This window comes from Seriola lalandi, unplaced genomic scaffold (genome assembly GCF_002814215.2).
Source record: "Seriola lalandi dorsalis isolate HSWRI2012SDOR001 ecotype SW California unplaced genomic scaffold, Sedor1 jcf7180002054425, whole genome shotgun sequence".
Classification (NCBI taxonomy): domain Eukaryota; kingdom Metazoa; phylum Chordata; class Actinopteri; order Carangiformes; family Carangidae; genus Seriola; species Seriola lalandi.
This window is the reverse complement of record NW_019524978.1, coordinates 1048237-1063788: the sequence shown is the minus strand read 5'-3', so window position 1 is coordinate 1063788 and position 15552 is coordinate 1048237. Positions and strand designations below refer to the sequence as shown.

Sequence of the window (15552 nt, the reverse complement as noted above, 5' to 3'; positions counted from 1 at the left end):
GAACCTAAGGGCTTTGAGTCAACTGACAGAGCCACCCTGAAGCTCTGCACATTCAACTTTGGGATTAATTCAATTTTGGGATAAAGACATGAAACATAGATCACATTAAATTGTGTCCACATTGGTCAGGCACTCGGTACATGCCAGGTGGGAAGACAGAAAGTGAAAGGAATGCCTGTGATTTTGAAGAAAAGAATTCCAGCTGCCTTCACTATCCTGCGAAAAATAAGAAAGCCTTGAGATTTTAAGCTAGGTTTTTTTTTTTTTTTTTTTTTTTTTTGTTGGTGGCGACACAGGTCTAAGGACTCTTCAACATCCTGTGAGTTATTTGAACATGTTAAGTGGGGCAATGTTACATGTGAGGCAAGAGCAAAATAACAGGTTTTCTTTTTTGAATTTTTTTCGGCATATATTTGTGTGAGAAACGTGACAGAGCATTCAAGTCATCTGGTAAGCTTTTTAGGACCATTGTCATTCATATTTAACTTGTGTCCATCATCAGCAGCTACAGCAATAACAACAAGAAACTAACAAGAGAAACACACGGCTTGTAATTGTGTTGAAATCTGGCTGATCAAGGCTACTGTCGTCTCTGGGATCTCTGCTTGCTCTGTGGTGGATCATCTTGATGTGAAATTGTGCTTTGAGCCAAATGCTAATGTCAGCATGCTAACATGCTCATAATGTCAATGCTGGCAGTAACGCAGTGAGGTGTAGCAAGTGTTCACCATCTAAATTTAGCAGGTTAGCATACATATTAGCATTGCATATTAACATTTGATAATTAGAACTGATGAGAATGGCATTTTATTTTTTTTCAGGTCCTGATGATGGCGCTAGATGGCTCTGATCACCAGAGGCAGTAGGATTCATCCTCTCGGGACCATGACTCTCTGTTCTAAATTCATGACATTCCATCCAATACTTAGTATAGACCAAAATGCTGCTCTTGTGTTTCATAGAGGTGGGGGACAAAATCCACAGTCCTGATTCTAAAATGGTAAATGGACTGCAATTATATAGAGCATCTCTAGTATTATCAACCACTTAAAGTGCTCTATACTACGAGACATATTCACCCATTCACACACACATTAATTCAGTGCACCTACTATGCATACTGCACTTTGCTATCACACATACACCAAATGATAGATCGGGGGCAATTCAGGGTTCAGTATCTTGCCCAAAAACACTTCCACATGCAGACTGGTGGAGCCAGGAATGGCACTTTTCCCGATTAGCAGTCGACCCGCTCGACCTCCTGAGCCATAGTTTTGCCAAAGTTTGTTTGAATGCTTAAATGAAACTTCCAAAGTCGCAGTCGATACAGCACCAAAGTCCTTCTTTTTGTTTTCCCAGACAGCACATCTTTGTTTTGCTGTGATGGAGAGATAGTCACACAAAGAGGAAATTGTAACTGTAACTTTGGAAGGCTAACTCAGACTGGTGACGTCTCACATTAGCTTTTGTTTCCCCCATCACCTACACTGAATTGCTTCAAGAACATGTTTCATTGTTCATATGGGCACCTGACGAACCTATCCTTTAAAGCACGATGTTTTATTAGTTTTTATTAGAAGTCATGGATTTTCCCATCACCTTGCAGGAAACTGTACTGAAGACGTTGCTGACTCCGTCCAAGAAAATTTCTCTCTCTAAACTGTATTTGGGTAATCAGTTAGTCACCAGTGCTGCCAGTGTCAAGAAGATGATCATGTTGTCAGTGGACATGTACAGCACGAAGGTTTTCTAACTCATGAGTCTTTCTTAAGCTGGGTCTGGGTCTGGCCATGGTTTTTATTGCAAAGAACACAGTTGAATTGCTGTGTAGTACTGTGAGAGACACTGACTCTCAAGCTGCCCTAGAAATTAGATGTGTTAACCCAAAGTTCAGGCATTTCTGTTCGCTGGCATTATAGAGAGTGGCTGTCAGACTTTATTGTCTGCAGAAACATTTTGAATATGCTGGCATCTGCACGCGCACACACACACACACACACACACACACACACACACACACATACACTCATGGAAACAGCTACAACATTGGATGCTCTCTGACATTAACCTCCGTCATCATAAATTGCTGAATAAAGGCCAAATGATTTCACACCACAACACAGTCAGCAGGAGGGAAAAAGAAAAGATATTTTCTGTTGTCATTTCGTCTCCAGCCTCATTCAGCCATTAAACACATTAAGATGTGGTATTAATTTTGAGAATACAAACACAAAGTGAGATAGAGGCTGCCAGTAATCTACTGTATTTCACCATCAGTTCTCCTAATAGTTGATCTGTTTCTGAATAATTCAGTGTGTAATATACACAGTCAATCTACTGTTAAAGGAGTTCTACAGTATTAAAACTGTATTTTCTGCCGTGTCTGTATTTCGAAGGGTATTAGTTCAATAATGCAACAGAGATTTTATGCAGAACTTTATCTCCATAAGACTCTTCTGAACACTTTCAACTGAATAAATTCTTCGATGAAACATTCACATTTCTTTTTCAGGTTCACAGCGTCCAGCCTTTACAGTCCGTAGTTAACAATGTAATGCATACAGTTAGTTACGGTTAATTTTACAAAAGAAAAGGGCTGAATAAATGGCAGTACATGGCTGACCCACAACCATTCATCCCTGTCCCTCCTTAGTACAACATATCCAGTCCGACATTGCCTTTTTTCCTCTTGTGATTTCAGCTTTTGTGTCCTTGCTGTAATCGTACTTTTTTTTCTGTGCACATGCCAAGAACTATTGATTGGGTTATGTATGATGGTTGGCACTCAGTTTAATATAGCTTCGTATTCAGCCTCTTGCATTGGAAGAACATTGTAAAGACTGCTGCAAAAGGAGATTTCCTTTTGAAATAACTAAAGACCATAAGATCATTTCAAATTCATTTCTTAAAAATCATACAGATAAGCTTGAACTAGCCACGTCAGTGCAGTGAATGGTATATTTAGTAGTTTAAAACCTCAACACGAAGCTGAAATATCCACTATCTTTATCATGTCTTATTCACCAGTTGGACAATTGAGGCAAGTGGCTAAAAAAGGATTCTTATGATCAAGGATACCCGCACCAGGCATTAGAGGAGACTCAGTCGTAGCCTGGAAACAAGTTGGCCTCGATGTGGTGGTTGGCCTGCCGGTGAAGTCTGGTTTTGGATCAAAATTCTAGGCTGGGAGTCAAACTCTCTCAATCAAACTCTTTTTCCCCAATGTTCCCACTAATGAACGGCACTAATTGATTGAAAACGCTGGTGGGAGGGGATGAGCGAGCAGGGTGTTACAGTGTGAGAGAGTGAAGGGGGTTTTAACACAAACAGCGACTGGATCCGGTCCAGACTGATGTGGGGGCCCACAGTGGAGAGCCCGGAGTATTTTACATTGAGGAGAGAATATAATACAGGGTACAGTGAATACAAGGGAGCAGACACATAAAGGGACAGTCAGCTCTGACCCTCTGAAGCTGCTCCCCTGCTGAGAGTGAAAACACTCTGCGGTTAATTACAATAATTCCCGTGGGTTGAATCATGGTGTGCATTTGTGGCCAATTATAATGAGAATACATGTTTAGTATAAATTCTGGTGACAGATTTCATGTGCGTCACACTGGCCTTTTCTTCTCGTTGTCTTAAACTCACTAGAAGCAAGGGAATAAATTCAATCTGAGCCACCTAGAAAGTAAATGCGTCACATCACTCTCACAATCTTTTTTTTCCAGATAGCTCCTTGCAACCATGCAATCACTAAACTCTCCTGTTAGGAAGAGTAGAGGTCAACATCCCCCTCAGAAAAATCTAATTTGTTCATTTGTATCTGTGATCACATTTTTTCCAACAGCAACCAAAGCTTGACCAGCAGGTGAACAAAGATCAACCACCAGATCAAAAGCTGTGCCTCGTTGTTTGGTTCTGTCTTTACCACCGTGGGCACCTGACTTGCACTCAACCCCACCATCCGTTTTGCCTGCACTAATGGAAAAAGCTCAAGATATCTGCACTGCTCCACTTTGGGCGGTTGTTAACTGGGTGAAAAAGGCCACATTTTTGTGCGAGAGTCAAAGCTTCCACTCAAATCCATTGAGGCGTAAGAGGTAGTGATTGGATTGGGATAGTACATGTGTGTCCCAGCATGTTCGATTGGGGTCCAACTTGTTACTGAATGCTTCCACTTTCTAATGGATTTTGATACTTGTGGTAATGTTATTTTTTCAAGCAAAATACACACATTTCTTGCTGAAATGAGCCACAAAAAAGAAAAAGTGTGCAGCTGTGTCAGGTAAAATAGGTTAGAGTTTGCGTTGAAAATTCAAAAATATGAATGGTATTTAGTACAGAGTCCTGCAGACACCTGGTAACTTGTCCACATACATTTCCCTATACTGCATTAGCTAGTAACAAGTTACGGCAATGTGAAGTTTAGTAATGAGACAACATTGGCTTGTCCGGTATCTGACAGGAGGTTCAGTGGAGGTGTTGATATCATACTGGTTTTTGTGGAATGACCAGTCCATTAACTATAGCAGACTAAAAGCATGGGGGGTGCAGTTAGCTTCCACATGTAGTTAGCCTTTACCAAATAGAGGAAAATAACAACTCCAGCTGACCCCAACGATGTCATGTTTATAGGTTGTATGTTCTTAGCTAGCTTTCTAACATTAGCCTACATTCAAGTATCACCTGAAGCTGGAGGGTACGTGAACCCTGTAGCTTCACTGTGAGGAAGTGCTAACGATAAGCTAGCTGATGGTCAGTAAAGACCTTGGCTGGCTGCTTTTTAAACCATCGTGTCTTGTTTGTGATTTTACACATGTTATATACAGAATATGTGAGGATTTTAAAGGTTGTGGGTGTCAGCTGAGTAACAAAAGTAATGTAACAGATTAATTTTGCTGTTAAGTAATTGGTGATGTAATTTGATTACTTTTCAGTCAGCATTTCATACTAGAAATGAGTAATTAGTAATCTCAAATCAGTAATTCATGGCCTGAAATACTGCATGTGTTTGCTATGCAGGCTTGTTTTGTTTTTGTTTTTTAATTCAAGCACATTTAAAATATATTATCATCATTAAATGCAAAGAAGATAAGATTTGTTAATGATAGAAACAATAGAAACTGGAGTCCACTGAGTTTTGCACTCCACTAACAAGCTTGTATCTTGCCTGGTGAGGTGAAGTTTCATGAAGGATGAACCCCATGTTAGTTTATATTACATTGAAATGAATAATCTACAACCTCAGAGGACCTGCAGATTATTTTGGCCAAAGACACAATAGATGGAGATCTATCATTCTCCCATCACATTAGTCCCCAAACAAAAAAGCTGGTTCAGTGAAGATTGCTTCACTTTCATACATTGTGATTTTCAGCAGCTTTACATTATATTTTTGCTGCATATCTTACAAAATTTGAATTTTGAGTCCTTTTATGTCACAGGAAATCAATGCATGTCTGATGGTTGGAAATCCTTTTCTGCAGGCTATTTCAGTTTAACACACGGGCTGTTAAGGGGAATATTGTACCTTAAGTAATGATGCAGCAGCATTGTTTAAAAGTGTAGGTGTGAGTTGTGACATAGAAGACACACAATGCCTGGCTTGTATTGAAAATGCGAGAAATGTCAGATTTAGAAGATCTCAGCCTGAACACTTTGAAAGAAGAAAAGAGAGAAATATGTGTGTGACTCCTGTTATATGTATTTTTGAGCTGAAGTGTTTTTCCAGTGTCACCACCATGACAATGTATTCAACAGAAGTGACAGGGACAGGAGAGATTGAATATAGTGGTACACTATAGGTGAATTCTTTAAAATTATTACAAATGGATTGACTATGCCACATCAAGGTCACACTTATCCTTACCGACTGTGCAGCTTGTAGAAATGAGACGGTCATTCACCGGCGGCCAATTTAAAGTATTAAATTGCTGGCGACTGTCATTGGGTTGTCTGCTCTTTATTTGTCCGTTGCACACAGCCAAAGGGAATTGTGTGGCAAAACAAAGCACGGATGCAGGGTAGTTGTAGAGTGAAAGAAACTCTGCAACAACTATCAGTTTTTTATATTTTCAATCAGAAAATAAGACACAAAGCATAAAGGAAATAATAGACACAACTGAAATATAGTCATCAGAAGTGGAGTCAGTTATTCTGAAGCTTTAAGATTTTAGATTTGTTATACCACATCAGTGGAATGTCTCAAAAATGGCTGCACTTGTTTTCTCTGCTCTCCTGTGTGTGAAGTGGAGGCAGTTTGACTGGTCATTGGAGGAGAAGTGTGTGGAAAGCAGCCGCTGAACTGACAGGATACCAAGCCTGCTGGACTCCACCACATTCAAATAGGAGGTGGCAGCTTATTTTCCCCATTTCAAAATCCATGCCTTAACAATGAAACAAAACCGTAGAGGCTTGTGGGAACGCTGATAAAGACACATGAACTGCAAGCATCTAATAAGACACAAATTCCTTGGCATACACTAGAAATGTCAATATTCGTATTTTAGCTTGGTTTAAATATTTCTGAGGAATTTCCCTTTGAAGATGAATTCTTATATACCATAAATCTTCTTCTCTGACCCTTTGACCCAACATTTTCAAAGGATCTCTTTGGATAATTTTCTGTAAAGCTGCTGAAGGATTTTATTTTTCTCTCTGGCCAAGCAGCTGGAGGCTTCTGCAGGTTTCCGTTTTCCTTTTCTTCTAATCTGTCAGTGTGACCTCTGATCAGTAGTTTTTTTTTTTGTGTTTGTTCTGTTTGTTTTTTTTACAATGGGTCCGTGCAGAGAGCAGTGTTGGAATGTAACTAAGTACATTTACTCAAGTCTTGTACCTCAGTGCAAATTGCAGTTGCTTGTATTTCACTCCAGTGTTTCCATTTCATGTCACTTTATTATTTTACTCCACATTTCTGAGAGTTTGTTTTTAATTAGACAGCTATAATTACACTATTAACACATCAGTATTATACATACAAATATATGATGGGCCTATAAAAAAAACTTAAATTACCTCCTCAATGAAAATACTAATAACACATTCATGCATGAGTATTAATGATTTAATAATATAATAATACTGTTGCCTGTTTAAAAGTGTAACACTCACAACAGCCAGTGTTTTTGCACTGAATGCTTTAAGTACAGTTTGCTAATAATATTTACATAGGTCAGTGCATGACTTTTATACCCGTAACAGCGTTTAACACGGCAGTGCTTTATAAATCCATTACAGTGACATGAAGTCAAGGATTTGAATGCTTCTTCTACCACAGGAACAAAAACATCTCATAACATTTCCACCTAGTTTAATGGGTTTAACGTGACTTTATTATTATTATTATTATTATTATTATTATTATAATTATTAATAATGAAGGGAGAAGAATAAGAATAGAAACAGACATTGCTCTCTTTTAGCCTTGCTGCTCCTTCCACGGCAACAGGCCCGATGGCTGAGCGCTGCTGTGGATTTATTACTGCAGCTCAGCTGTAGAGACACTTGATTATAAACCGACATAATGTTCTCGCCCATCTGTATGTATACATGTCTGTCTGTTAAACTGCATTCTTGGGGCTGGTTTTGTCTCACACAGCTGGAACTATAACTATAGGAAATAAAATAAAATACAATATCTTTTAGACCTTTAATTGTGTTTTACATGGTAAACGTGATGGTTAGCGTTGTAATTAATACTGAAAATCTCATGGATAAAAACATCTCCAAACAAGTCTTCTGATGTTTTAAATAAATTTATTCAAAAAACCAACGACTTAATGGACAGGAGTAAGATATTGTCCTCGCAGACAATATCACTTATAAACAAACGTATACAACACTTCTCCACTCAAATGTGAAATATCATACTTTACACTTCTTTACATAGCCTTTTAACTGCAATCAATACATTTTTCTTTCTCTAGAAATACTTCCTTAAATAAACTGGGTGCTGCTGCTGTTGCTGCTGCTGCTGCCTCTTTAAGAACAGCGCGCCTCCGCAAGAAAGTGCAAATTGAAGTCCAGTGTGTGATCCTGCGAGGCGCAGGGGAAAACAGATCTTTAATGAAGAGATTAAATGAATAAGTTTGGTTATAAGAATTATTGTGCAGGTGATTTTCTGAAGTGAAATGCCCATTGCTGTTTTTAAAGTGCAACTAACAGTTTAGGAGGGAATGTGGGGATATTGCGAGTGCGTTACGCATTGTTATTCACAATTAAAACAAAAACAAACAATAATAATAATAATTAAAAAAAGAATCATATTCTTTTGCAGCTCTTAATTTCCCAGAATGTGTCCACATCCAGTCTGATGGAATGTAGTGCTTTTTTCGTTTCTTTTTAGTGAAGCTCATGGATCTTCTCTCAGGGGGAGACATGTTACAAAAAACTGTTCTTTTTTTTTTTTACACTGCAAAAATATATCTAACTTAAGAAGTCATTTAGTCTCATATTCAACCTTGATTTTTTTAAATTTTCTTTTTCTAAAAAGCGACTGTAAATTTCTGTAACTGAGGTTGGATCATTGTTGTTGTTTTGTGTGCAGTTGTTTTGATGGTTTTGTAGAAGTGTCAGTATTTGAAACGCGGCAGATAAAGGCAGGTTAATGAAAAAAAAAAAAAAGAAAACTATTATGGTGATTTGCATTTCAAACAAACGAAAATGCCTGAAACAGCACTGGCAGATTGTGTCGTTTGTCTGTGATCGTGGCTGAGGACGCATGCCAAAACCCACAGGCCACAGATGTTTTGGGTTTTTTTGTTAGTTTTTTTGAAGACAGTGTCCTAGAGCAAGACACCAAACATTTAACTGTCACCTGTAAATAATTTATGAACAATAAAGTTTATGAAAAACCAAACAAAAACTCTATTTAGCTGTGTGGTTAATGATTTGAATTGCAGATTTATGGTGGGCTAAATTTGGAGGTTTTGTGTCATGTTGTGTAGTTCAGACGCTCTTGGGTAAATACAAGACTAAATGACCTTTTTTGTTTGTTGTGTACACCATTTAAAGACAATGGGCAGTCTCTCTACGCGCGTGAAAACACCTCAGTCATTATTTTTGCTGGACTCCTGGTCGCTCTGGTCGTCAGTGAAGCACACGTCCACATCACTGTCATTGTCGCTCTTTTGCTCCGCGTCCTCGAACAGGCCTCCCGGTTTGTCGTCCAATTTCTTGACGGTCTGTCCAGGGTGTCTGGACTTGACGTGCCTCTCCAGGTCCCGCCTCCGCACCAGCACCTTGCCGCAGAAGTCGCACCTGTAGGGGGTGTTTCCCTCGGCGTGGAGCCGGATGTGTTTGTTCAGGTTGCTCGGGTCTCCAAAGGGCCTGAAGCACACCTTGCACTTGAGCGGTTTGTAACCTGTGTGAGTCCTCATGTGGATTTTCAGGCCGTATTTTCTGGAGTACAGCTTGCCGCAGTACAGACACAGGTGTCCCTTTTTCGGTTTGCCAGACCCGGCGTTGCTGGCGGCCCCGGTGGGCATCGTGTCCAGCCTCGTCCGGTTCTTCTCCGCGGCGATTTCTGACAGCTGTTGCGTGTGCATGGCGATCTCCCGGTCGATGTTTGTGATGGAGCCCAGGTCTTGGCTCAGTGCGGGCGCGCCAAAGTAGGACATGGACTCTGGGTACTTGAGGAGGTTGCCGAAGTGGAATTTCAGCGGATAGTAAGGGGAGCTGTACAGAAGCTCCCCGTTGTAGACAGTGAAGGGCATCAGTGGGATGTTACAGTCTCCCCCATAAGTTTTAACACCGTCGAAGTGAGGGAGGGTGAACCTCTCAAAATGGAGTCCAGGGGGCATCTGAGGGTAACGGGACGGGGACAGGCCGGAGTGCATCCGACTCTCCACGTGTTTAAAAGCCGAGGTCTCCTCCATGTGAGGCAGCAACGGGAAACCCCGGATAGCGTTTGTGCAAGGCGCCATTGGAGATGTGGCGTCCATGATTGCAGGTGCGCATTTTGGAGGATGGCTCCCTCCTCCATTTAGAGTCTCGCCCACATTGCGGATTGGTTTCATGTTCCCAATGAGTTTGCTGAATCCCAGACCACTAAGCTTCCCGTTGGCGTCCTCTCTGGAGGCGTCCGCGGCAGGGACTTTGGAGACGCCGGTCGGCTTGAAGGCAGAGCGCACACCCGGGTGGAAGCCCATGCTGCTCAGCACAGAGGATGTGGCGCCCAGGCTGAGGAGCTGTCCGTGGCTTCTGGCTGAGGTGACGCTCATGTCGAGGGCCCTGTCCTGCTCCTCAGAGCCGCTTTTCTTTGACAGTCCCGCTTTGTTTAGAAACGATGAGGAGGACAATGCCCGCCTGCCAGAGTCTGAGATGGAGGAGTTGCTGTGGCCGCTCCTCGGAGAGGTGGAGGTGTTGGGGATGTCTCCAGACTTTGGTGACCTGCTGAACGTCTCGGTGCCTCTGGCCTGCTCGCTGTTCACAAACCCCCGCCCGTTGCTCAGAGCGCAGTGGAAGTGGACGTGGGCCTTGAGCGTGTTCGGGTATTTGAATATTCTCCAGCAGTACCAGCAGATGTAGCGCTCCTCACCTGTGGAGACAACAGCAAACATGGCGTCAGTGATGAGCTGGATGCGGATCATTACGCGACACAACACAGAGTGAAACATCTTCATACTGATGACATGCGAATTTGCAGTATATTTCCGTGCGTAAAACTGCAAGGCCCCTGCGTAAAATCAAAATAACAGGTTTGGTAACCTGTGGAGACACGACCTGTGAGCGCCTACACAGAGAAGCACACCACTCTACACACACCACCCTCATATAAATTGAATAAAGAGTGATATAATAGAAAATACACGTGTTTACATAAAATTTGTGTTAAAACATTTTCATATTTGATGAAATTCCCCTTTAAAATGTCACTTTAAAGAAAGATTTTCACCAGTCGCTTCACCTGATATTTAAATTCAGGCCTAATGGATATGATCCGGTTTCTAAGATCTGATGCCAAATGGTAATAGACCCAGGGACCCATCTTAATGACCTCCAGGCGAGCACTCAGGGGTTAATATAGATGTAATGATTTTGTAATCCTCATACGGGCCATTGTTTATGATCGCCATCAAAAGAGCAAACGCCCTGCCCAATCTGGCGCTCAGAAACGCAATGCATTGAACGCGGCACTTTCCCTCTCTCTGTGCTCTTTCCCGTGGAAGTGACAGCAGCTGTTGCTTGAAATCGCAAGTCTCCAGAAACAATGGCGCCGGCCCATCTGTTGACGCCTAATAATGGGAGCGAGCGTATGTCCAGGAGCGCACACGGTGTGTTGGGCCGGAGAATCAGGGCAATATACACCCCACATAAAAGTTAGCATTCATTAGGCCACAATACCTTAACGCACCCACCTAATTTACCGTGAAGCACTTGTTTTTGAATTTATTTGCTTTTGACAACATGAATATTAATGACGCGGTGGCATTTGTTAACCTCCGTCTCGGGACTGAATCACCAGCCTCTTCTTCTTCCACGGTCGCGCAGACACGCCACTTTTTGCTTTTAATTGCTGTTTTATTGTGTGTTTCAAGCACCGTAATTACTTTATTACATTTTCTTTCTTTTTTTTCCTCGACACAAGTTTGATAGCCTGCCACTTCAGGCACTATCGTTTTCCTTTTACATTTATTCAGTTTGTAAAGAGACTTTTCCAACTGGAAACAAAGAGTAGACTAATCCAAAATCATCGTCTCTTGGAGGAATTTCCTGCAATCTGTATCTGTTGATAATAATCTTTTTTAAAACGGATTAGTTCCTGTTCAGCTGGTGTTTTGCCAAAGAGAAGACATTAATCCCCCAGCGCAGAGGCCAAATTACCATTACAGCCCAAACAAATGGATTAAACGTCCAAACAGACCAAAGAAAAAAAAAAGGAAATTAGTCTGAAAATGAGGAGCGTTTATAGATGGTAAAATATATTGAGATCAGACCACAGAGTCTAAACTGCACTTTTCAATTTCAAGGCCTTAATTGTCAATGTAATAATCATCTCTTTTCTCTTTTTTTTTTTATCTCTTTCAGTTTCAATCTTAAAGCTTCTCTTTTCATTCCAAAAATGATCTTTTTTTTTTTATATTTCCTTTTTCGTATTTAATGGATATGTGTGATTTTATTTAAATTAAATAAATTAATAATTAAAAAAAAACATGAAGCCCGAGGAAAAACAACATGCAATTGATTTCCATATCTGAGCGATAAAGTATTGGCAGTCATTTAACCGCGCAGTGATGGAGCCTCAACATGTCGATGACACAGTCAGACCAATCTGTAGCCTGGACACACAGGACTGCAGATGCTCTCAGCGTGTTGACACAGAATCTGAAAACAGTCTTTTAAATGGACTATTGAATTTTGTCGTTACATAATTATGGTTATTATTGTTATTATTAATATTTAGTATTGTTAATTTTACAAGTAAAATCTTCTGCTTCCACCCAGATATCATCGTTGAGAGTTCGCATTAACTTTCCCAATCATCTTATTTCCCATCAGTGAGTAAAAGACGTTTGGTTAAACTGGTCCTCCATTATTAACAGTGTGATTTACCTTTCTCGTCGTGCGTGGGAGTGGCCGTGGTGGGGATGTCGTACCACTGGGCCAGAGGGTTGGAGTACCAGACACTGAGCTCCTCTCCTGCGGGGATTTCTCTCAGCACTCGGTAGAAAATCTTACAGAGGAAAATGTAGGAGAGAGGATGGAGTTAATTCAAGAGTCTAAATATGGGTAGGAAAAAAAAATAACAACAACAGAAGAAACTCCAATAGGTGTATGAGTAAAAAAAAATCACCTGTCCACCAGGTAAGTCCGACACAGCCTCCAGGTTTTGCTCTTGACTGTTCCTGGCGGCGCGGATGAATCCGATCCAGTCTGGTACGGGACAGCCCGACTCATCCACGAACTCCCCCCGAACCAAGCGGATCTAAGCGGGCCAGAAAATGAAACGGATGAGAACGAGCTCCACAATATGATAAAATGATGGGCACGAACACAGAGGGCCTTAAAGGAAAAACACATACATGATGAAATGAATAGGTTACAGGCTGTGGGATAGAAAAAAAAACATTTGGCTTGTCTTTTTCAGTTTGTATTTCCAAACTAATTATTATTATCATCCATTTATTTCTTTAGGCCAATACATAATTTTATTTAACGAATTCTGCTTTAAATGTCGTGGCCCAGGACTTTGTGGTGAAGTACCTGGAGGTGCCGCGGCCACGCTTGACCAAAACGCGCTTAATGCGTCTTTATCCGCTCTGCTGATAATTTACTAAAGAGAATGACACACAGGCCTAATTGAGTTGATATGGGAAACGAATTTGAGGAGTGTCAGAGCGTTTCTAAACTGTTCAAGGACATTAAAGATCGAAGCGTGACATTTGACACAGAGATTGCACCTGATGATCGCCGGCAGCCCGGGGCCAAGCATTTAGACGCATCAATCACAATCGCTGACAGCTTCAACAATAACTGGGTGCGGTTATAGATGCGCCCACAGCAGCAAATTGTTTACCACTGTTTATGTAAAAAAAAAAGAAAAAAAGAAACAACAATATGTGTTTGAAAGTTTTTTTTCTTCATTTTTTTAAGTGTCTTTTTTTTTTTTTAAATCCATATCTGAAGACTTTTATTTTCTAATTATTAGGCCCACTGCTTTAAAAAGAAAAAGAAAAAGAATACCAGACTCCTGTTCATCTGAACAGCATAACCCAGTCTAATAACATGAATGCATCTTGTTTGATTTTATCTTTTATATTAGTTATAATTGTTAGTATTTTTTCTTAGCCCCAGGCAGCGGACCACGGCCTCAGTGGCATCTTTATGTGGCCGGATTACATTAAAATTAAACGGCTCATCGGAATAACAGGCCCGCCAGGCAGTGAAATGTGAGGCGGCTGAGGGCATGAAATCCCACACAGCAGACCCGGGTCGCCCATTAGGCCGGTTAAGTAGAAGCACAGACTGACAAGTCTGCCACTAATGGAGCTCAATTATTTCCAACGTGACAGGCCAAACCAATTAATAACCAAAGGCCCGATGGAGTTTGACAGTGCAGCTTTAAACCCAACCGGGTCGTTTTTATTATTACACATGCTTCAATTTACAGTGTGTTTAGATGTTTACATTATTTTTGTAATCGATGGCATACATTTTGCTCATTAAAACTTGGGAATTAGTTCAAAAATAATCTCATTTTTCTTCTAAATTAAAAGGGCTTTGATTCGGTATTGGAATAAATAAATACATAGTAAATAAAGACGTAAAAGTTTATTTTGAAATACCGCAATACAGCTTTCATTCAGAGATCTCCAGTGTGCAGCTGATTAACCAGATCACTTCAAAATATTTCAAAATAAGAGCATTAAAAACAAACAAACAAACAAACAAACAAACAAACAAACAAACAAACAAAAAAACCCACTATCGTATTTTAAAAGTTTCAGTATTTTAACCTCACCTTCTTCTTGGGTCCAACTTCCTTACGATCCGACACGTACTTCCCGAGTTTGAAGATGCCCGGTACCGGTCCTATCCGGAGCCCGGCCGGGATGCTGCAGTCCGTAAACACACTGACGGTGGTGGACGCCCGGGTGGCTTGCATGGCGTGGGGTGAGATCAGAACCATGAAGACTGATGGAGACCGAGTGGGAGAGTGCAGGGAAGGAGGAAGAGGAGGAGGAAGAGAGGAGGAGAGGATGAGGACCGGCCGATATCCGCCCTCAAAGTGACGCGGTGGCGTTATGCTCTCCGGCTTTTCTAGTGATGGTGCAGGCAAGGTAGCCCCCACCCCCCTCCCCCTCCACTCCACACACGCCCCTCTCTAACTCAGGATGCAAGTGTGTGTATTGAAAGGGGGGGTGGGGGGTAGGGTGGGCAGAGAGGTGATGCTGTGCTATGTTAGGTAGTTTAAAGGGGGGAAGAGAGAGGGGGAGCGGTCCTGAGTTTGCAGCAGCAGCCAGCAGGAGTGTGTGTGTGTGTGTGTGTGTGTGTGTGTGTGTGTGTGAGTGTGAGAGAGTTGGGCTCTCCCAGCAGCTGTGTGGAGAGGGAAAACTGGCCGGCCTGGTCACATGGAGACTTTCCCTCACCCCGCCGCATAATGAATTGCTCCAAAACGGTCAAGAGACACAAAGGGCCAGGCGACCTTCCCATCCCCAAAATCCAATTTGTCAAGGGCAGAGAAAAGAGGGTGCAGAATCAAAGGTCCAGAGAGACCATTAATCCTCAGCATGTGGCTTTGTCCTCCAGACAGTTCCGATATTTTAACTGACAAATCCACTGTATAATTTATCCATAAATCCTCACCCTTTTCCATTCTTCCCTTTCAAGCCAGGTTTTGGAAATCAGTGGCTACTTTAAATCTACTTGGCTGGCATTCTTTGGGTTTTATATACTTCAAAGCTTCTTTATTCTCCCTCCCCTTTTGTGTCCTTACGTGAACAAAAGGAGCAGGAAAGTTTAGAGGACTTGTTAACTTCTATTGACTCTCGGCGTGTGCCGGGTTGAGATCAGGCAGGTACTGAAAAGGCAGAACCACCAGTAGGAAGA

The 15552-nt window shown here is 41.5% G+C and overlaps 1 protein-coding gene across 1 annotated transcript; it reads right to left on the bottom strand.

Annotated features, from left to right (window-relative positions):
- Window positions 1–7656: 7656 nt before the first annotated feature.
- Window positions 7657–14717, bottom strand: prdm13 (PR domain containing 13). The gene is made up of 4 exons (XM_023410421.2): window positions 14465–14717; window positions 12797–12928; window positions 12556–12676; window positions 7657–10540 (listed from the first exon to the last, which is right to left on the bottom strand). Exons 1-4 carry the CDS (start codon window positions 14630–14632, stop codon window positions 9051–9053), a joined length of 1911 nt encoding a protein of 636 aa, XP_023266189.1. The 5' UTR covers window positions 14633–14717; the 3' UTR covers window positions 7657–9050.
- Between the last annotated feature and the right edge of the window lie 835 nt (window positions 14718–15552).

Coding starts and splice junctions, on each gene's coding strand:
- prdm13 (XM_023410421.2), bottom strand. CDS start 14,632: ATGGTTCTGATCTCACCCCACGCCATGCAAGCCACCCGGGCGTCCACC. Junction 12,929..14,464: donor AAGTTGGACCCAAGAAGAAG/GTGAGGTTAAAA, acceptor TGGCCCGCTTAG/ATCCGCTTGGTTCGGGGGGA. Junction 10,541..12,555: donor TCCCACGCACGACGAGAAAG/GTAAATCACACT, acceptor TTGTCTCCACAG/GTGAGGAGCGCTACATCTGC.